Source organism: Nyctibius grandis, chromosome 14 (genome assembly GCF_013368605.1).
Source record: "Nyctibius grandis isolate bNycGra1 chromosome 14, bNycGra1.pri, whole genome shotgun sequence".
NCBI classification, from domain to species: Eukaryota; Metazoa; Chordata; class Aves; order Nyctibiiformes; family Nyctibiidae; genus Nyctibius; species Nyctibius grandis.
Genome location: NC_090671.1, coordinates 4232924 through 4255712, shown reverse-complemented (window position 1 = coordinate 4255712; position 22789 = coordinate 4232924). Strand labels below are relative to the sequence as shown.

Here is a 22789-nt window from a genome sequence, read left to right as displayed (position 1 = left end):
GTACAAGGACCATACTCATTTCTAGCACAACCTGTGTTTGACTGCATTTCTCAAACATGGTTGAAAATTTATGTAAACATAAATAAATGAAGAGAACTGATACCAGTACATTAGTAAAGCAAAAATAAGATTACCTATGACATAGAAGCACTAAAGGACATTATAGGAATTGCTGCATTTTCCCCTCTCTGTCACATTAAGTGGTTTAATATAAAGCCTTTATTTTTATACCAATCAATAGCACTGTAAGGTAGCAACATTTATCTTCAGAAGCACTGAAGATACAATGGCTCAATTCTCAATTATATTTAAGAGCGAGACTTCAAAGATATTTATGAGCATCAAGATGCAAGTTAGATTTCCAGTATGATTTTCAAAAGCATCTGAACAAGTCAGGTGTCTAGCTCCCATTGATCTAAACCCTTGTTAGGCACTTTCAAAAAACACTTCAGGTTGCCTATCTCTATCCTCTAGTGCCCAAATAACTTTGGAAATCTTTCTTCCCATCACACCACTACACTAGCTATGGTTTACTTTACAGTACTGGAGTTTAATATTTTGCAGAACGATGAAACTTTTTCTACATACTGATTTTTAGTACACTGATGTAGAAAACTATTACTACAGCAATGCAATGGGGTTTACTTTGATGCCAGCAATTCAAGCTGGTGGAAATCTGACCTCTGTTACTTGCTGAGAGACCTCCTTTGGTGACCTCATTTGACCACCTTCCCCTCATGGTAGGAAAGCCCTGAAGAAACGACCAAGGGACCATTTTGAAAAGGCCTCAACACTTTCTAGATGCTATTTTGAAAATGAAGCAAAGAGCCTACCTTGCTGGTATTTCGAGCATTAACTGATCTCTAGTAACTTCTGAATGTACTAGCTACAGTACAAAATAGTTGTATAGAACCATGTAGGCCAGAAATCCTGATTTTGCTTTGATTTACTTTATTCTGAAACTGTCCAAGGGGTTAGAAAAAGGGATATTACTCTTTAAAATAGAAGAGGCAACAAAACTTAGGAAAGACACTTCCCACATACCAAAATGGACATGAATTAAAAGTAATTTTATTCCACTTCTCAATGACAGTTCTATCATATCTGATAATAAGGCAAGCTACTAAAAGTCCCACAAGACATATCAGACCATTGAAATAGTATTCAAAAACCAAAGAGGAGTTCACACAACAGCCAGTTCTTGGGATCATCAAAATCAGTGGCAAGATTCCCACGTGGACAAATTCGATCAGTGTAAATGCTGAAGAAATCAACCAATTTCACCAGTGTTCATGAAGTTTTGTACTGGAGTAATTAAGGATAAGTGCTGCATCACTGACTTCAATGAAAAACAGAATTTGGCAGAAAGAAAAGCAAAAAAGCACATTAGAAGTATAATACCAAGGCACAGAAAATACATGCTATTTCCAGGCATATGCTTTGACAGGTAAAGGTTTCTGGGAGATTATTATTTTTTTTAATAGGTAGTTGTGCTCCTGCCAGGCGTGATTCTTTTCTCACTTGCACCTGCAAAACTCCCACGCATTTCTGGGCAGTCGGTCCGGATTTATGTTAGTGCAAGAAGAATAAGTGTAAGTTGGCATAGCTTGCTTCAAGATGTAGTAATAATTAAAGCAGATGGAGCAACAACCGCTGAAGATGCAGCTGTCTTAATGCTCACCAGAGCTTACTCCTTTATACGTGAAATATTTGTGTGACAAAACAAATATATTCTTTCAAACAGTTTTCAGCTAATAAAAACCAGCTGTCTCATGCCAAATTTTCATAAGGTATCAAGAAACTGCAGTAATTTAGAGGTCATCAGTTCTGTAACCTAAGGCTCTTCACTAAGTAATATCTTGGGATCAGCAAGAGTCTATGTAACATCAATAAGGGTACAAAAGTCCGTCCTTCTCTAACTGCATTGATATACAGACAATTCATAGTAAGATGAGAGGATGAACTAAACAAAAAAAGACATGAACAAAGCAGAACACAACGGAACTATGTGACTTGCTAGAGGAACAATAACAAAGGGATGAAGAAGAACATCTATTTAAAAAGATGATCTTTGTCAGATAAAAAAAATAGGAACTTTTTACATATGTGAAGTTCAAAGAGGAAAACAGGATAAGTGCAACTTTAATGCAAGACTAGAGCTAAGTCAAGGGAGTTCAACAATGAAAGACGATAAAACAAAAAAAATCATTAAGAAAAACATGGATGCTATGGAAGAAGAGTGTCTCTTAATAATCAAGTGACTGAAATCGGTCCCAGGTGGTTAAAAATCCAAGGTAAAGACCTAAAAGCTGAGAATGACAGAAGAAAGCAGCTTCTGAGTCAGCGTATGCCCATGATATTATAAAACCACATAACAGGATAAAATCACAAACCCATGGTTACGCTTGTGTTATGTTGAGACTATTTTAAAGGAATAAAAAAGTCCTTGATGGCCTGATCCAAAACCCACTGAGGCAACAGGAATTCTTCTACTAGCTTCAGCGGGCTGTGCATCAGATCTTACATTGTGCACTATAAACAGTCTAAATATGTTGGCTTTGTCTGGCTAGGGTCAGCCGGGGAACATCATGGATCCAGCATACATTCCATGTAAATGAGAGAAAAGGGAGTTGTTAGGGCAAGATCTCATTATACATTAGGGTAAAAGAGAAAATGCTGCTTTATACTGAGATTCCTCGTAAATCAATAATTTTGAAAACCTGGTCATGCCATGCTGATTAACTAACTGGACTATCAGTTCATCCACCAGCAACATGCCTCTGCAGACTTGCAGGGTCAAATCTAACAGTCTGGAATGAAGGGTTTTCTTCTCTTCTTCTTTCTCCCCTCCCGAGATTTACACGATGATATCCTCCAAGTGCAGTCCTGGTCTTCAGATAGCATGCTGCAAGGACACAGAAATATGTATTTTTAAAGGAGGAAAAGACAGAGAGTTTGCCTTGTGAGTTTAAATTATTAATTCTACAGATCTAATGGATACATTATGCCACATTAGTGGCACTTGTTCTCTTGTTCTCTTAGATTAGTGGTTCAATACAGTTTTGAATCAAAGAGCTAAGCTTCTAATGGCACCGGTCATCTGTCAATCTGAACTGAATTTTTAAACTGGGTTACCTGAATTAATGCAAGTTAGGATCTTTCAATGTCAGTAAATGGGCTCTTATTTGACAAATTTTCATGAGGTCAACAGCATCTCTGCTTCCTTAAAGTGGTACATAAAACCAAGAACAATACTTTCAGCAGTAGACAACTTGGTAAATACAACAGGTAAATACAACAGCAATACATGACAGAGGTTTTAAAAGGACTGGGTAACCTCTCTTGTGCATCTGCATTAGGAGAGGAAAGATTTGAGAAGTTCCCTCAAATTCTTGTGTTGGGGGTAGGTCTCAGGCATTACCTGTGGATGTACTGATCTCACTGGCTTGTCCCTGGATGCTGGGCTCTCTGCTGGAGTCCTGAGATACCTTCTCCAGCAAGCAGCTACCTTTTAGCAGCTCCTTAAAAAGGGATCTAGGACATGAGGCACTAAACACTAAATATATCCTGCAGACAGCATTAACTCCTTTGTTGATTGTCTCTTGGATGCTACTCAGGACTCCAGTGGACAGAGTCTATTGCGGGGACATTTCCTCCATGCACAGATTAAACAACTGGACCAGAATTTTTAATATGGTTTGTTAAGGAAATGAGGCTGATGTAATCACGTTGCCTCTGCACCAACATGTGTCTGCCCACTACTTAGCCTCTGAGCTGACTGAACACATTTGATAGACAGGTAGAGGACTTTAAGATCTTACGTTTTTACAAATCCAGTAAAAAGAGGTAGGGTATCAAGGAGATAATCAGTTAGCGCCCTTACTGAGAGAAAAGCAGCAGTATGAGCTCCACTGGCTAGGTGGACCCCAAGAATTAACGTGGGTAGAAGACAATAGGAATGCCCTGACTTCAGACTTCGTGCTCCAGCAGTTACTGGCAGGTCAATCCCTGCAGCGAAAGGCAGGTAGTTTTGCTCGACTCTTTTTTTCCTATGGTAAGGTACAGAGAACAGGACTGGCAATGTAAAGATCTGGAAGCTGGCTGTGTCATTCCTGTCATCTTACTGGCCCTCGGTTTATTCTGTCTCTGAAAGAGAGACAGTCACTCAGTGAAATGGCTGCAAAGGCTTTTGACAGCCTCAGGAAGGGGACAGCAGAGACAAAAATAATCTTGCATGCCTTTTCCCCCTGAAGAATTATTTCTAAGTTAGTAAGAAAAATGTATGTATACAGCTGTCCCTGGCTCACAGACTAAATGCTTACTCCTTTTCCTTCTACCACTAATTACCAATGTTGCATTACTGCACATATGCTTGATTTAAGACCCTACTGATTATGAAACAGTATAACCTCGTACTTGCTGCACAGCCTGGCTGTCTCTCTGTCTGCCTTCGAAGTCATGCTGACAGGTGGTATTTCTGTGACTTCCTTGGGGTGAAGTTCTAGATTAAGTGAGATTAAAGAAGGGGTCAGAAGTTCACACTCCTCTATGAAAGCATTAAATAGCTCTTGTCTTTACTTCACTCTAACACCACTTACTAGTTCTCCACATTTCTGCTTGACTCACTCCTACTTGCCTAGACTGCAGAGAACCCCTAGAGAGGTGCACAAAAGACATGGGCTTTATATGACATGCTTTGTGGCTCAATTAGGAAGCAAAACTCACGTGAGCTCTAGTTCTGCCCTGAGCAGTGCTGTCAAGCGTCACTCAGACACTAGAGAAAGTCTAAATGTGCTGTAAGAAGCTGCATATTGTTTCAGACTACTAACAGGCTATGCAGGAAACCCAGCAATGGAATAAGAATGCGTGATTCCTATGGTTGCATGAAATAGAATATGACATGTTGAGATCCAGTTAAGAAAAGCATTTGGGATACTTGGGGTCTCCACTTAAGCAGGAGGGTTCCAGCTCAGGATTGTGTTTTCCTAAATCCTGCCAGTGGGACTCAAACAAAATCCAAAGACACGAAATGTCCTGTGTTATCAAAAAGCAAAACAAAACAGAATTTGGAATCTGCTCCAAAAATTTGGAGACTGCTCTGAAAACACAGATAGTGAACTACTGGAGAGCCCTCATTCACTGACAAAATTATTAGCTTTTGCTGATCAAAATACTTAGGAAGAGACAGGAAGGCTGACTCTAAATCCATTCAAGTCAGTGGAAAGGCTACTAACAGGATTCATGAAGGCATGAAGGAGCATAAGAATATACTGGGTCAGAGCAAACAGCTGTCTTTGCAGCACCCCATTCCAGGAGCAACTGAGTAATACGGTAGGTGATGAATTTCATGTGGATAAAACACACAGTAATGAATCCTGGAAGGGTCAAGCTTTTTATACATATTGCAGAAGTCTAAATTAACTTTCAGGGAAAATGCTTGTGTAGGTCATGGAAACATCAAATCTGTGCTTAATGGTAATCAAATAAATCAATTACAGGGCTGACCATCATATTATCCTATTAAGGCTATTTTGTACTATCTTACTAATACTGAAGCATACATATTAAAGTTAGCATAGAAGTAATTTGCAATCACTTCACATTAGTGAAGTGCAAAGTGGCTCTTAGTAAATAATCATGACCAAGGTACAAACGGATGTGAGATAACTGCATGGAGCATGCAATGCCATCCACACCAATGGCATGTCAAACTCGAAGACAATTTAGTACAAAATATAAATGTCCAAGAGTAAGGCAACAAAGGGGACTCAGGAAAGCATGGAGGGTGGAAAGGCCGGCTGGGTGCTCCTGTGCACTCATCTTCACATCAGAAGAATAAAGACTGTTGCTCCCATCAAACACTTTCTTAGAAGCAAAGGCTCTTTGGAGGGTGACAAATGAGAGGGAGAAGGGGTGTGGTAAAGACATGGGAAAGCCAGAGAGCAGGGTGAATCCAGTAAACCTTGAGTCCTCACAAAACTCAAGGTACCATTTGGCCAAGAGACCTCTAAGGAAACTATTCACTGAATACAGAAATTAATATCCCAGCAGTGTGCTGAGGGTTCCCAGGCACCTGGCAATGCTTCCATCTAACAGAGATTTTTCTGTTAAAAAAAAACAACCCAAAATCAAAACCAACTTTAAAAAATCCTCAAAAGACAAAACTTAAGAAAAAAACATAAAGTTCTATTATACTGATTTACTGCTCCTTATTTCCTTGACGGTAGGAGAGAGAGAGGTGCTTACAAATACTAGCTAGATATAAAGTGCTAATTACCACTAGTAACTGGCAGTGAGCACAAAGAAGCATTCATACATTCAGCACACAGGGTCCTCACTGTAGCAGGAGCTGACTACAACTAAGTGTAGGTAGTATGCCCTGGTTAACGTGAATGCTTCAGTCCAGTGTTATCTGCCAGTCCTCATGCTGCCCTGCTCTCCTCCTACTTTAAAAAAAAATATTGAGCTGCTATCCCTGTCTGAGAAATGATGAGTAAGGTAGTAGAAGTGAACAGAGGAATTTACTGCTGCTGTCAATTACAAAACTTGGCATACCCAGCCTGAAGTGACTTGGTTTTAAATCTGTGAGGGCTGAACAAACTGAACACAAGCCGAACCAAAGAGAGATTCATACTTGCAAAATGCATGGGAAATTAATGAATATACAGTAAGCTTCTGATTCTGCGGCACCATCCACTAATATCCTACAGAAATGGACCCCGTCTCCACTAACTTCCCTGCAGTTCAACATGGCGTACTTCAAATTTTTGTCTGAAAAGGTTGTACATGTTTAATCAGCTACTCCATTCCACTCCCTGAAGATGTTTGTGTTTCAGTGGTGGATGAGGTGATCTCTGTTTATAGTTTATACATAAGTTTGTAACTGCACTGAAAGGCTCTCCAACCAAAACAGCCAATAATAAATTGATTTAAATAGGTTATTTTAATGAGAAGTGCACACTACTATGGAGAAAAGAACATACTGTTGCATAACCTTAAGAAAGGATATTAATAACCTAATTACTTTTGTCCCTTTTTTCCAAATAAGTTTATGATCCATCTGTGTATGCAGAGATTCATTTGTTGAGCTGCTTTGCTATCATTCCAGGTGTACGAAGGCAAGTCAACTACACAGCACTGAAAGGGAGCGACCCTCTCCCACAGCAAGCCGAGTCAAAATTACATTTGTGGTCACTTTTGATATAGTTATGATCACCTTAATATCAAACAGTAAAATAGTAATTGACTGTCATGCTCTCTTTGCAACGTTTAAAGATATGTTGGACAGGTTATGAAACTGAAAATTAGCACCTGGGGACTTTATTACCTAAAATCTAAGGATCTCTATGCACTTAATCTTGCAGATGATGAAACTAACGGGCACAAAAACCAACCTAATTGGAAAAACCTATGGGAGCTGCAAGAGTTTCTAGAAAATCTGCTGCTGCTAAGACACAGTTGTTTGCATTTAACCACAGACAACAGAAATTTCTAAATTGCAAAATAAATAAAAATTGCCCTTTTAGAAAACATGCATGCATCTCTAAATTTTAACATTAGTAGATAGTTCTGATAATCTTTAGTTTCGTGTTCTGAAGCCCATGCACAGAGAAGAATTACTTGCATTAGAACTAGTAGCATTTTGCTTACCGTTGTGAAATGAACTACGCAATAGATTCCGATGATGACAAGGCCAATGATAATTGATGCAACAGCAACCCAGAGTGCATTGCGACCCAGTCTTTTTGACCCTTCGATATCTCCTTGATTATAACTGTTTAAAGCCTGTAGAAGAGAAACAGACAGTCTGTGACTTTTTTTTAAACAGAAATCTGTACACAAACCCATGTGACTACTTTGAAGTAACATTAAGTTCTGTGCACATTGGTGCTGTAGAAAGGACTTTGGAAAAGGGTGATTTGCTTTGTAAACATAAACACCCCCTGCCAACAGTCCAAGGCAAGCCGGGAGTCTGGTTTTCTGTTCCACTCATTTTCAGTACATTTCATTGCGACTACAGCTCTTTTATTTTTAGTGGTGAGGCTATATTCATGATGACTTTTCTTGTACACAGCAGCATAAAAGCTGTCAAATCAACTCTAATCCACCCACTTCCATAAATCAGTGGCTTTTATCTCTAGAAATATTTTTGTAGTACATGCGAACTGTTAGTTGGCCACTTCACTTGCAATGAAATAAACTCTTATGCTTCTTAGGACCATAAGCATGAAAAGGAGCATTAATAGGCTGCTTTTTTACAGAAAGCCTTAGGAAAACTTCTTAAAAAAAGCTTACTGATTTCCTATTTCTCCAACGTTTTACTTTTCAAAACAAAGTTTGAAGGATTAATAGGTAGTTTGCTGGTGGTGGGAAAAACAAAACAAAACAAAACAAAACAAAGAAATACACATCATCTGAACAAAACATCTGAGTGCCATCTTCACAGGCTAGAAATTCGGTCCCTTTGCATTTTTGGAACACAGTGATAATTACTGTCACATACATCCTGAGGTATGCATCAGACATATGGATATTATCTCAACAGACTTGAGTTTATCTCTATCCAGCCATGATTTAGCAGATGCTTTATATTCATTACATGCAGAGATTGCTAAGTGCGATAGGACCACTCTGATCTTCTAGTCTTTTGTGAGACAGACTGTAGGATTTTCTGAATTAATTTTTGTTTTAAGTAGTCCATATTTTTAAAAGAAAAGATTCAGTGGAGGACACTGAAGTATTCTAGTACACGAGTCTAACACAGTTTGTAGTTACTTCTTCCCAAGAATAAGATACTATCAAAGAATTTTTAAAAAGAGCATTATTACTAAGAATTATTTTGTAAGTTCAGGAGAGTTTGAGTTCATAAATCATGACATTGAGTCCAGGTTTATTTATCAGATTCCACTATTGAACTATCTCAGCATACTTCCTCGGGGAAACAGGTTATGACCTGTTCTTTAGTATCTCCTAAGTATTCCAGGAACTATCCCAGAAATGGGAGGTGCAGGGGAAAAAATAGAAGGACCTGATCAAGTGAACTGTTCTGCAGACTAAGTAATTCAGATTGTCTTTAGAAAATGACTGCATGAGGTATCACCAAGTGCTATTATGAGAGTGCTTTAGTTCTGAATCCCTTTTTGTAGCAAAGACAGAACAACAGCTAATTCAATAGAGAAAAGATCCGAGGCTGTGGAGAGCAGGAAAGGAATGAACTTCAGAGGATATCAAGCATTGTTGTAGAGCCTTTTTTCCCCAAAGAGAAAAATAATTAGGGACGTTATCTGTGTGTGTTCCGTCAATTAGTGAGTACACAGAAGTTAATGGGCTAGATGCATCCTTGGTGTTAGCACTGCAGTAAGATCACTGGTGCCAAGACAGTCCCAAAGCAATGAAGCCCATATTCCTAGAATTGCATCTCAAGGATAAGTGCAGGTACTTATTCTCTGGTGTCTAAGAAAGGCTGAGCTGATGATGCACTCTTGCCCTTAAAGAGAGCACTGATAGATTTCTTCTCTTCCTGGAAGCCTACATGCCTAAACATTTCTCTATTTTATTTCCCTAAAGAATATTGCTAATTCCTCTGCTCTGCTGTCAAATTTCATTGAGGTTGGCTAGTGGACTTAAAGGATATAGTGGGGAAAGAGGGAAGAGATGGAAATCAGAGATGGACACAAACACATAGTCAAATAGGATGATGTCACCTCTGATTCTCCGCCAGTGCGGCCTCCTGTTACAAAGGGTGGCTGGCACAGTTCCTCTCACCTAAGTTACTCCACTGTTTTCAGCAGTCCTGTCTACAGGAGAAAAGTTTTCTTAGTTTTTCTCAAAATACGTTCAGGAAGGTCAATAAAAGGAGTACTGGGAGAAACATGGCTTGGCTTGGTCTTGAGCAGGCTGACTTCTCCTTCTGCCTCTGTCAACAACTATGAATGTGACTGTGGCTACAGGCAGAAACATGGAGAAGCATCACTGGCACCCCAGCCCTGTACTTTGTTCTCCCCGCCCATCAAAGGACTCACTTCGCATGACAACTAGAGAGTGGTCCTGCAAACCCTCTAAGCTCAGTTCCCCGTACATGTGGTCTCAAGATTGAGACAGAGTTGTAAGCAAGACATGGCAGCACCACCTTGCAGTTCTGTGCAATTTTACTAATGTATTTAGGAAGTCTGGAGAAAGTCTGTGTGATTTCTGCAGGTACTGCATAAATAATTCACCCTGTACACTTTAATAAATAATGTCATTTTAATACAAATCCACGATGAAGAGGAGCAAAACAGCATTAATGATAAAGAAGAGGATTTGGGAGAGACAGGAAGGAGACAAAAGTTTCTTTATTAAGAGGTTTAAATTAAATGGCATAACTTAGACAGCATTCAAGAAAAAATAAAGAGGTTTGTGGGAGTAGTTGGGGTCTGATGCAAAGCTCTTTGAAATCCACTTACTTCCGTCTGCTTCAAAAGGCCCTTAGATCAAGCTTTCAGTTTTCAATGTTAGACATAGACAACATTAACTGCTAAAGCCTTAAATGTTACATCTGTTTATTTCCCAGGGCTAGGCAATATATACAGAATACAGTATCTGTGTGCGACATTTGGTCTGTCCAACTTTTCAAATAAATTTCAGCCATTTCCAACCTAATACCATATGATTTCTCAGGTTTCTGCTACCTCGCTCACTATGAAGTCAATAAACTAAATTAAAGCTACAGTTCCGCAGCTGCTTATTTACTTGAGCAATCTCAGTGACTTCATCAGGTTCACACACATCTATTTACAAAAGATATTCTCAGTTCAACAATGAAACAACCTCATATGAACAGAAATTTGCTGAATTAGCTACAAACTATTAATCCCTTCTAACATGCATTTTCTGTTCCACGTTCCCAGAGCACCGTTTATGGCAAAAGCAGAAAGAATACTGAATTACTTCAGAAATCCTCCTCTACATCTCCTACAAAGCTGGGCAGACCAGACTGAGGTTCTCTGATCAACATTTTCTGTGCTTTCCATGAGCCAGCCTGTAACAAACCTTATTTGGCTGTGCCTGGAAATGAGACACTCTCTCAAGTTCAGACCAAAGGAAGAATGAGACATGCTGGCTCAGTGTGACTCCTCACTGTGAGAACAACTTCAGGGAAAGAGAAAGAAGAGGGGGGACTTGGGGAGCAATTCAGAACCAGGCTTGATCTCTGCTTTTTGGCAAATGAAACAGGCAGGTGATGAGCAGGACACAATGAAAGGGGACTTTGCTCTGCAGGCTGTATAGGAGACATGCAAACAAGTGCTGGACTTCTGCGTCTCTGAGGACAGGTTGAAAGTGGTGTTGCAGAGGAAAAGCTTACCAGTTTGCAGAGGTAAGGGCTATGTAAAAATGTCTAAGAACAGCTGTTGACCCTTTTTGTTTAATACTCCTGAGGTAGGTACAGGCTGTCCCATACGGTGTTAGATGTCCAGGTACCTAAAAGCTACTTAAAAAAAGCTGTATAAATAATAAACTTTCCAAATAAACTTTCTCACTAAAGAGAAGTACAGCTGTACAGGTCAGTGGTCACTAGGCTAGCCACTGACCTGACCAAAGCCAACACACTGTACATGGCTCATTACAATCCCAATTAGGAGCAGTGACCCCCTCAGAAACCAAGTTCCATCCTTTGCTGTTCCATGACTTCTACCACCCTCTTGCTCATTGCGTCTGCTTAAGGAAACTAATATACAGACAAGGCATCTGAATCCGAGGGTAACAGGCAGTCAAAGAACTTGTTACTATCAGAGGCAGATGAGCCAAGATTGCACAGCTTGACCACAGATGTTGTTTGAAACATGCAAATGATTAAACAGAAAAGTGTCAACATAAAGAGGGAGTTGGGAGCACACAATCAGGGAGAAACAGCTTTTGAGAGACTGTTTTGAAGTTGTTACACATCTAAGGCCCTATGGAAGTAGATTAGTAGGCTGACATACATACCTTTGAAATAAAGACAACTAAGGTGCTGTAACTGAGAAAGGCCAACAAAATGCATTCAGCTATCAGACCTCAGTGCTGGTATTAGAAATATCTAACCGATTCATTTTTCAGAGTTGTCCCACAGCCTCCCTCTAGCTCTGATTTCATGAGTCAGGTGCAGCCAGTCCACCTGAGCCAGTTCTCAGATACAACTGGCAGTTCACTGCCAGCTAAGTGCTCTTTAGGTTCACAACAGGGGGGAAAGACACCACTGCAGATAAGGAGCCAAAGAGCCCAGTGACACACTGCCTATCCACAGCCTTGCATCAGAGAAGTCTCTTCTGTCATAGAAGCCTCCTGACTTGGCACCTGCATCCCACAGTCCTGCCCTGATGCCTGTCGTCTCACCTATGTGAGAAAGAATAAGGAAAGTCTGAGTGAGGCACCTCTGGGGTTGAGTGAGCCACCTAATCATACAGCAACACAATACAGCTGCTAGAAGCATCAGGAAGCAGAACTGACAGCATCTGGCTGGAACTGCAGAGGAATACTGAGGAGAACAGTAATTCTACAGCCAGGAGTCCTGGCCAGGACCCTGTGGAAAACAGATCTCCATTTGCTAAAACTGCCAAGCAACCCTCACACCTGCCAGTGACACCAACTAGTTTGAGGGGGCTGCTCTTGTAATACCAATATATCATCACACTGATGCCATTAAGTGTCCATTCTACCAGCTATCCTCTTACCCGTCGTAAGAAAAAGATTTCTTTCACAGAGAAGGCAAGGAACGAGAAAAGGTTATTATCACAACAGGGGGAGCTTGGGAGAGGTTGATTCTAAAAATATAGTCAAGAAGGTAAGATCTGAAATGGTAAGGTTTGTGCTCCCAAAGGTGATAAAGAAGTGAGGAAACCAGTGCTAGAGTTGTAAATGGGGCAGCAGAAGAGACAGAAGAGACCGAAGACAAATCTGTCATTTAATTCGGGGGTGTGTTAGAGCCCAGACTCTACTTTTAGAGTGAAAACATTGCCTGAATTGAGAGCACTTAAGGAGGACATGACACAGGCAAACACCATGCCCCTCTAGAAGCCAACAGGACTCCTCCTTCCAGGCCTATTCTAGGCAGTGGAAATCTATAAAGAACTCCACTTTTATGGGTCTGTATCTCTTCTGACACAAGATCTCAGGCAAGCTCTGCAGACTATAAATGTATCTTCTGTAAGAAAAGAAAACAATCCACTCTTGTATCTCAGTGTTAACCCTTCACAACTCTAGGAAACAAGCTGAGAAACTGAGGGAGGGATGTAGATCCCAGCAGAAGTGGAAATAAAACCAGCCGAGGTTAAAATGCAGAACCCGGAGTTGAGGTTAATGGAGCAGTTACAGGTTGCAGCTCTAAAAGGCAGAAGAATCGGGCTGTGGAAAAGAAGTTGGACATGTTATTTTCGTGGAAAAGGAGACTTAACCTAAAACGGTTAAGAATTATATTGAAACAGAAGGGATTCACATACAGTGCAGGTTATTGGTTTGTTTTTTTGTTTCCTCCCTTAAGGGAGTGGGCAGCTGAGACCTGCACAGACTGTTTAGCATTCAGGAAGTGCTCTTCCCACCCTGGTTTCTACATATCCCCTGGTGACAGTTACTTAAGCCTGACTCCAAAAGCCTGCATGAACTTCAACTGAGGTGTGGGTGGAGATTTCTCCATATGGGGTGCAAAAAGCTTTAGAGGCCAAATTCTGTCCTTGACAATTAACTTCTGTGCAGCCCCGGTGCTTTGGTGAAAGCACTGTCACAGTCAACAGATGCTCACAGCCCCAGATGATCAGCTCTCATTACTTTATAGAGCACCCTAAGTGTCCACAGACAGAAAGGATGCTGGGTACCAGCAGAACCAAATCTTCCCAAATCAAGGAAAAGAGCATATTGTATAGTTAAGTTAACAACAAAGAAAACAAACACAGAAAATAATAAAATGACAGCTAATACTTATCTGGACAAAAAAGGTTGTGAAGATGGCTTTGGAATAGCTCCTTTAAGTAAATTTCCAGCTTATGCAATGTGATTTCTGATCAATCTAACTAATTTCAAAAGAGTGTGCTTTAGTATATTTTAGATATTATTCTTATACTTAATTGCAAAAAGAAACAACTATATTTTTACTTACCTTTTCAGCCTGGCTGTCAGAAAAAAAGGATGAAAATACATGACATGTTTTAAACCCTTTTCAGCTTCTGAACAACAGAAATACATTGCAGTATTACTGATTACACTGATCATGTATCCTATTAGAAAAGTCTGGATCTGACTCTGCAACTTTTAACTCAGAGAAGAAGATTCTAGTCGAGCAATCCTTTTGAAGTTAATGGGATTGCTGGATTATTAAGGACTATGCAAATTAATTAAGGGTTGTAGGAGTAAGGCTGCTCTCTCAGTGTACTCGATATTCAATTTTATAAGGGTTTTTGCCAACAACCTACAGTCATTGTTGTGTGTATTATTCTAGCAAATAGCATCAAGCTAAAAAACTTGCCTCCTGGAAAAAACACACTTCTATTTTATTTGATTAGCTGAAGTAGAAACCCCGTCTGTTCCTTCGCAAATCTGATTTCTGCTCCTCAATTGCCACTTTCACACATAGACACTATGTCCAATTCAGTGTACAAGTTAGTTGAAGTAACAAATCCCATTAATTGGGATAAACCTCCCTCCCTTACGCAGCCTGATATTGAAAACTTGATTTGATCTGCCTTTCACTTCACATTTTATATCTGCAGCCGGGATAGCTAAGTGGCCACCCTGCCTGAGCCCGCTGATGCTCTCAGGCTCGCTGCCTCGCCCAACTTTGTCCACACGCGCCAGGGACAAGTGGTTCCAAAGGCGGCTGGATGCCCGTTACCCTGACAGCTCCCCCGGCCCCCGGGCAGGACCTGCCGGGAGCGCCGCGCCGAGCCGGAGGTCGCCTCGCCAAACACCCGACCCCAAGCCGAAGGTCGCTTGGGCACCCGGCGGGTGCCACTCACCATGACAGCGAAGACGAAGGCGACGATGTTGACGGGATAGGCGGGACAGAAGCAGGCGAGGATGCTGAGGAGCAGGTAGTTCTTGGGCCGCGGCCGCGGCGGCCCGTCGGGCAGGTCATCCTCGATGTTGGTCTCGGGGCTGTTCTCCAGAGCCCTCTTGATGTCGGCACCGGCGGGGAGCGCGGACATGGGGCTGCGGTGCGGCGGGCGGGCGGCTCGGAAAGCCCAGCGCCGCGCCCCGGGCAGGCGTGACCCCGCGGCGGCGAGCGCAGGGAGCCGCCAGCGCAGGAGCCGCCCGGCGCGGAGCCAAGGGAGCCGCCCGGCGCGGAGCGGAGCGGCGCCTCCCCGGGACGGGCACCGGCGGCGCTGCGGGGCGGGGCGGGGCGGGGGTGCCCGCGGACAGCTCCTTCTGCGCGAAGTCTTTTAACCCCGGAGTAAATTCGCGGGAGAAACCGGAAAAAAGCAAAACCAACCAAGCACCGTCGAGAGTTTCCCGCACCGCGTCCCGGCTGCGGCCGGCCGGAGCGGGCGGCGTTCCCCGGGCCAGCCCCGTCCTGCCCCGAGGAGCCGCCGCCGCCGCTGGCACAGCGCGGTCCGCAGCCCCACGGCCTTCGGCTGTCCCGTCTTTTCCGAAACTTTTTAACTGTTTGCAGTTAAACAACTTTTACTGAGTCGGCACTACCCCCGGGGAGAACTGCGCTGCGTTCCTAGACTGTCATTTCTCGTGTCAGTGAGCTCCATCAGCAAGTGGCATAAAGTCGACAAAGGCATTTCCTTTGGTCTGGGCTGAATTTGTCATGTCCTAACCCCAGTGATTTAGCAAAAACATTAAAGATTGGCCAAAAATAATCAACATTTTGGTGTCTCAGGCCTAGAGTATTTTGGCCAATTTTTAGCATGTGATTCAGTCCTTACTGAACATAACATCTGTAAGGTGAAATCCACTTTGGGGGATGCAGGAGAGGGAGCAAGGAAATGAATCTTTATCATTTCCAAAACCTACTGTATGGAAAAAAAAACACAACCCACACAACAAGTAAATAAAGATCTGCTTCCAGCATAGTTTTGGTGAGGAAAAGGTATGACAGCCTGCACCCAGAAAGGAACAGGCTGTTTCTGCCATCGCTATAAGAAAAAAGAACTTTATACCTGCATGGAGTTTCAGCAAAATGGAGAGAGTTCTGATCAGATGAAGGCTGGAGTTGAGATTGTGCTCTGTCTGGCTCCTCCTGAGATCATTTCATTAATGAAAGTTACAGAAAATAGTAAGGTGTGCTTCGAGTTTTATGAATGAGCTACTTTTGTCACTCGGAGTTTTGCAACTGACTTGAATGGAGCCACAGTTTCCCATTTCTGGATGTTATCCTACAAGATAAAATGCAATCAACACAGTAAAGACATAAGAAATATAGGTGCAGTATTTTTACTTTCATAGACCTCAGCTGCATGCCTGGAATATAACATGGAATGAGAATCTGCTGATCTATCAAAACGTCAGAAGAAAATATTCTACATCTTTAGGAAAGAGTGAGAAATACCAAATTACATCTGCTTGCCAATGTACCCATTAGTGCTCAGGCACAAGCTCTTTGTAGCTGTAAAATCTCTGATATGTTTGTTCTCGGGGGACTTAAAACACAATCACCAGACAAGCTCAGAAAACACAGTTCGCATCACACCACTCAATTACTTTTAGAATTGATTTCAGTAGGGACGGAGGCCACGGATGTACCCTCTGCAAGGGATCAGCATCTTCCAGGGCCGCACAAGCCTTTAATCCATGAGAACACTTCCAGGGAAACATTGTAATGGCAAAATGAATTTGAGTTTGTCTGCTTGTAGTTGAAACACTCACAGGTAAGTAAGAACCTATTATGAGGCACGTGAATGGGAACATCCAGGTCACACAGGGCAGTTTGAAGCATTAATGTTGAACATAAACAAGCACAAGAAAAAGCTGCTGGCACATCAACTCTACAGAGAGGCAAAGTGGTGTGCAGAGATTAGCCAGGGAGACTTGAAACTGGGGTATGAGGAAAGGATGTAGATTCTTGCTTTCTAATGTCAGACATTTAGTTTAAGCGCCTTTATGGGGGACCTCTGAGAGGGTGATTCAGAGACTGATGGAGTTACCAATCACATCAGGCCAACAGCCTGCACTAAATCTTTCTCTGAGGACCATAACTGTAGGAGGAATCTGGGCTCTGTTAAGTTGGACCACGTGAATCCCTTCCCAGGTCTCTCAAAGACACAGAGCTAATAGTAGAACCTGAGGTTCCTTGTGCGTTTCTAGAAACAGCCAAGTTTAATTGTTCAAATGAGGCTGCTAAGGGATGCTAATGCATTGTAAAGAAAGCAGGAGACAGGAAGTGGTGAGAAGTGTGGAGCTACAAAAGATATTATAGATATTCAGGGACAATTTGTGATAATGAGAGCTCATTAAGAGGTTCTTGAGACAAAGGTTGTGTCATGAGGCAGTTACTGTAGCTGAATTTAGTGGTTTGTTTTATGTAGAAGATGGGTTAAAATCCAAGAAATATATCCTGTTAGGACAAGACTGATTAAATTTTAAATGGCACTGACTTGTAGCCACTTACTGAGGTAAAAAAAAGAGGGAGGTATTCAGCCAATAGTTTGGTTTCACAGACTGCAGGGATGGAGGGTAGTCATATTCCTGAGAACCTGGGAAAGGTTCCCTCAGAGGGAAGAACCACTGAGCTGAGATGGCTCATCAGAAAGCTGTGAAAATTATTTAAGAACATTAAGCGAGAGTTTTAAGATGTAGGTCCATGGAGAACAACCATAAAAATAGCCCTCCAAGAGAAAGAGCCAGAGTATCCAATATTCTTGCTTACAGCCTTGCACTTCAAGCCGAGTCTTGAAAAAGAAACTGATCACTCTGCACAGAGCAGAGATTTTCCCAGTGATAGGAGTAAGGCAAGATGCTGGATAAATTGCTTATCATGATGGGCAAAGCAGATGGGCTAGAGACATGACAGTTTCAAGACTTTTTTTTTAAAGGTCGTCTTCCCCTGATTTCAGAGGGTGCTATAGCTTGACAGCAGGATTTGTTGCAAGGCAGAATATGGTCTCTCCACCACGCTTTGCTGTATTGCTGGCTGCCAGGACTCTCCTCAAAGGCATGTTCATGGGTCGCAGTGGTTCTGGAAAGAAGTTCCAGTGTCTGCACACACAAGTCAAAGTCCACATAAAGATCAAAAATGATGGTTTAATGCTCAGAGATTGTTTGGGACTAACATGTATGTCCAGACAACATGATACAAGGAGCTTCCTCATTGGTTCTCCACAGCACTAAGAGAGCAGAGTCTGCAAATCCTAGGCACTATGAACTCTTCTCAAGCGCAGAGTCACATCAGAAGGTGCTGCTAGGACCTTGCACTGGCCTGAGAGACTGGTCAGATGGGCTAGGCTTCCCCAGCTCAGTCTAAGGTGAGGGAGGCATTTCCAGATCACAGTTCTTGCTGGAACAATGTGGCAATATGTCACCAAACTGGCCTCACATGGGACTGTGTTTGATTAGCACAATCAATCCTTATGCAACAGAGCTGGAGACATTCAACAAACCTAATTTCAGATCATGCTCTCTGCTCTCCTATGGCAAAAATGAGCACATTGCTCCTTCCCAACTACTCTTAGAAAAAAAAAAAGAGAGTAACTGAAAACTTTTAAGAGAGTACAGTGTGCCCAGTGGAGGAATAGTAGCCTGACAGTAATGCAAACAGTGTCTTTCTAAAACAAACTATCTGTTATTTCTCAGTATGGTCACACAGCTGCCTCTCATTGCCTCTCTTTCCAACCCTTCTGGGTTATTAAACAGAAAAAAGGACTATAGAAACAATAAAGGAGACCTGTGAGCAACACTTCTATACTTTTCTAAAGAACTGTTGTTCTCTGGCTAGATCATGGACTCAAGCCTGTCTAAATATAGCAGACAAGATGTTCGCAGGAACCTTTCCCCACCCAGACTTAAACACCACTTTCACGGAAGGAGGTCACAGTAACAGTCAATGGCCACAGAAGGCTCCAAGCTGAGTTCTACAAATCTAAAGAAAAAATCCTCCCAAGCATCTTTCAACATTTAGCCTTCCTGAGAGAACAGTAAACCTGACTACCTTGTAATCCCAAGGGAAGAGAAAACTATAAACTGGAAATTAAGTAATTCAATGTCTGAAATTCTCATACTGAATCCATTGCACAGTAATTTAAAATTCTTCATATTCTTCATCTCAATATCTCATGACAGCAAAAACCATCTCTGTCTTACAAACAGAACAAGCAAGCCCACAGGGATTAAGGCTATGTACACCCAGCAGGGCCGGTACTGCTGTCATGTAGCTCAATGCTCCGACGCTCCACGTCCCCAAAAGGGGGATCACCTGCAGATGGGACACACAAGATTGGATGGAAGCCTCCCGTATTCCAAAAAGTAGTATTTCAGCTTGTTTTAGTAACTGCTTGTACAGAAGTATTCTTCTACAGCAGAGCAGGGGAAAACTAAGCCACCGTTTTATTTTTAAAGACAATTTATTATCTGGTCATTTTAGTCTTGGTAAGTATGTGGGAACATCCCTCCTCTGCTTGCTGTTCATTCTCATGATTGTCAGGCCATTTAACAACACTTCACAAACTCAGAGACTGTGGCTATGAAGGAACAAAGACAGAACTGCGTTATTGGTTCCTGTTGCTAGTAAGTTACAAAGAAATCTGTGTCACCCAAGCAGCTATTGGAGGGAAATGACTTCCTGTCTGTTCCCAGTCAGCAACACCACACAAACCAGTGTCTCCAGGGTCTCCAGCTTTTCCTCTTTGCAGGCTTACTGCTACATCAGTCCTTTCTTCTGTACATTTTGTACATTTCAGTGTCCAAATTTGCTTTGCACTGATAGGTTTTTGCTTAGAAGCCTCTATGTATAGTGAACTGAGGTGAACTGTCCTTCTTACTTCTGCGTGAGCTTCAGCTGCAGAAAACATTCTATCCTTTTTTTTTTTTTTTTTTTTTTGAGGCCTTAAATCCAAATACCTCCACAGTTTGGGGTTTTCAGGTTTTGGACCAGAACTCTGTGCCTGGTTCTTAACATTACAAGAGAAGCCATATTTTAGATTCTATATTGCAGTTAGAGTTGAACAGAAGTTACAGAGAATCCTGAATGGGGTGATATACAAGAGAAGAGCTGCCCTGGTTGTTATTGATCTTCAGATAATCTTTTCTAATCTTATTTGGCTGGCTCCTAGGAAACTTCTTATTACAAATACAGAATGTTTACGTGAGTGTGACATTTCATCCCGGACTCAGAACAAGGAGTAACTCAGAATAAGGAATAAAGACATAGCCTCAGTGTGACGGCAGAGAATATACTACTATTAACCAAGAGAAAATGTGGATAAAAATGGAGATTATGTTAATGAGTAAAACAGGTACAGCAGATGACTAAGCAGTACTAAGGAATGCAGGACTACTACAGTTTCAAGACGTGCAAAAAGAAAGAAATCTATTGTAATCCATTGTGGGACTCCAACACAGCTGGACCATGAAGGTTTACTGGCAGGCTTTGGGAAGTAGCCATTATGCTTTTGATTTTAGATGCTTTGGTATCTCCTAGCTGCTGTTCGTGTGATAATGTTGTTTATATAGTGGAGCTTGTAGATAGAAGCAATTTGTACAGGCATGTTGGAAGTGCTAAACTTACTTATGCATGAAAAGAAATGAGAAGGGAGAGATTTGGGAGGCTGCTTTAGGCTGCTTACTGCTACCTATCATTTAGCAATTCAAAATGAATATTTGGATCAAACTCTTTGTCAACATTACACAAAGGAAATTGTTGTAATAAGCTATCATAGGGACAGTTGTTCCTAGCTCTGAAGTAAGTTTCTCTATTGACAGTATCACAGAATATTAATAAATTCCACTTGGGCAGTGCTGGGTAATGGCAAACTAAAAATCCTTTATCCAGGAGATAGAAACTAAGCTTACTTGAGGGCCCTTAAATTCCAGTTGATTCAGTGGGAGCCTAGCAAAGGTGTTATTAATTTATGAGGTTGAATCAGATAGGTACAGTTTACTGGTTTTCATACATATTAAATATTCACACAGTTACAGTTGTCCTAAGACAGGGAGCTGCTGTATTATTTAACTGAATACTGTAGTCAAGGAGTTACAAGAATAATTTTGATGGTGATTCTCATGGAAGGCACAGTAGTGGGTGGACTTATAAAGAAGACAGAGACAACTTAGAATCAGAGAATGGTTTGGTGGATCAGGACTCTTTGCTATTGTATTTCTGTGGGTATTACTGAGTCACCAGTGTCTGTGGGGCTGATGCGTTATTCTACCACTGGGATTAGTGTACACTGATGCTGTAATAGGTATTGAGAGAGAAATGCCTTCCTTAGTATAAACATAACTTTGCAACTTTAACCTTGCAGCTGTATACTCTTACTTTTCATTGTGGACTATAATTGTGGGCTGTGTCTTTGCAAACATCAAAAGATCCATGATGAGCTGTTGACTTTGATAAATTATTCATGGTAAATAAATATGTGAACAGGGAAATGTTTAGATAAAAGTGCAAGTTTCCTTCACAGTCTGAGATTGTTTTTTCATTCACTGATAATCTGAAGTACTATCATAATTTGAAGTCAATAAAAAAGTGGACTGTGCAAACCTGCTAGCGCTTAAACACGTGTGAAGACGTCTTTATATGATCTATCTGTCTCCTGGCTTCTGACCTGTCTGATTTAGTCACATATCAACATTAAAGGATCTGTTATGCCGGCTCAGACAGCAATGCGCATCTGCTCAGTGCTGTGGGTGACCTGTGGTGTGCTGCAAGAAGCCCTTGTTTTATCTCAGTGTTCCATTTCCCTGCAAATGAGTTCATGTTCTTGGAAGATTTTCTCCTTATGATTGACAAGACAGTCTGTTGTAGGGGTTCCTTTGTAGCACTGAAATGGCAGGATTTATCTTACCTCACTTTAACCATCTGAAAACAGAGCATCACAGCTCAGCTAAGCGAAAATTCCTTTAGAATCCATGTGGAGAAGAACACACCCAAAGTGCCACTCTGCTGGCATTAACTTAATTGCTGGTGTTGACTTAATAGCTTTGACTCTGGCTCTCACCCTGCCCTCTTCCTTACACATTGGCAATAGAGACACTTTTTTTCTGAAAAAAATCCCAAGGACCTTAGCCTGACTGAACTCACATTTGGATTTGCTGCTTAGAGTTAGCCATTATTAAATCTAATTTTACCTATTTTCTTCTAGGAATAGTTACTACTAGGGGGTTTAATAGCAGACACCTTCTCAATCATATCTTTCTTGTTTTAAACTGGGCACCCAATTCTTCAGATTTCCTGCTATTAGAATTCATTTCAGATGTGTCTGTGCAATGCAGGACTGTAAATTTTGGAAATATTAATGAATATTTATTTTCTAGGAGCTCCTGAAAGCATTTTTAACAGACCTGTTAGTTGAAGAATTTGAACAATTTTGCCAGCTTGAGTGGTATTTGTACTATCAAAGAAATTGCAAAATAATTTGTACTAGCAAATAACTGAAAATTGCTGTTTTGAATATTTTTCATAAATTCAAATGTTTATGAAAGTGTTTCAGGATTATTTAATCTTATTCTGTTAATTAAGGCATTTGACACAAACAATGAATTTAATCAGTTCTCACTCACCCCACAGTGAGTCTGGGATCTCTTCATAGACTTCTCTGGATCAGCTCCAGCTTCACACAATGTAAACAAGAGCAAAACACAGGCATGGCTACGCGTATTGTTCTGTGTCTGGACTAGGTTA

At 41.4% G+C, this 22789-nt stretch overlaps 1 protein-coding gene across 1 annotated transcript; it reads right to left on the bottom strand.

Annotated features, from left to right (window-relative positions):
* Nucleotides 1-1049: 1049 nt before the first annotated feature.
* TMEM233 (transmembrane protein 233) lies at nt 1050-15256 on the bottom strand. Its single transcript, XM_068412430.1, has 3 exons — nt 14967-15256; nt 7651-7785; nt 1050-2905 (listed from the first exon to the last, which is right to left on the bottom strand). The coding sequence occupies exons 1-3, from the start codon at nt 15153-15155 to the stop codon at nt 2894-2896; spliced, it is 336 nt and encodes a 111-aa protein (XP_068268531.1). The 5' UTR covers nt 15156-15256; the 3' UTR covers nt 1050-2893.
* Nucleotides 15257-22789: the final 7533 nt, after the last annotated feature.

What these genes read in the sequence shown, in the direction of transcription:
- TMEM233 (XM_068412430.1), bottom strand. Translation starts at nt 15,155, where the DNA reads ATGTCCGCGCTCCCCGCCGGTGCCGACATCAAGAGGGCTCTGGAGAAC. An exon ending in CCTTCGTCTTCGCTGTCATG is followed by an intron (nt 7,786 to 14,966) that starts GTGAGTGGCACC and finishes TCTCTTCTACAG; the next exon opens with GCTTTAAACAGTTATAATCA.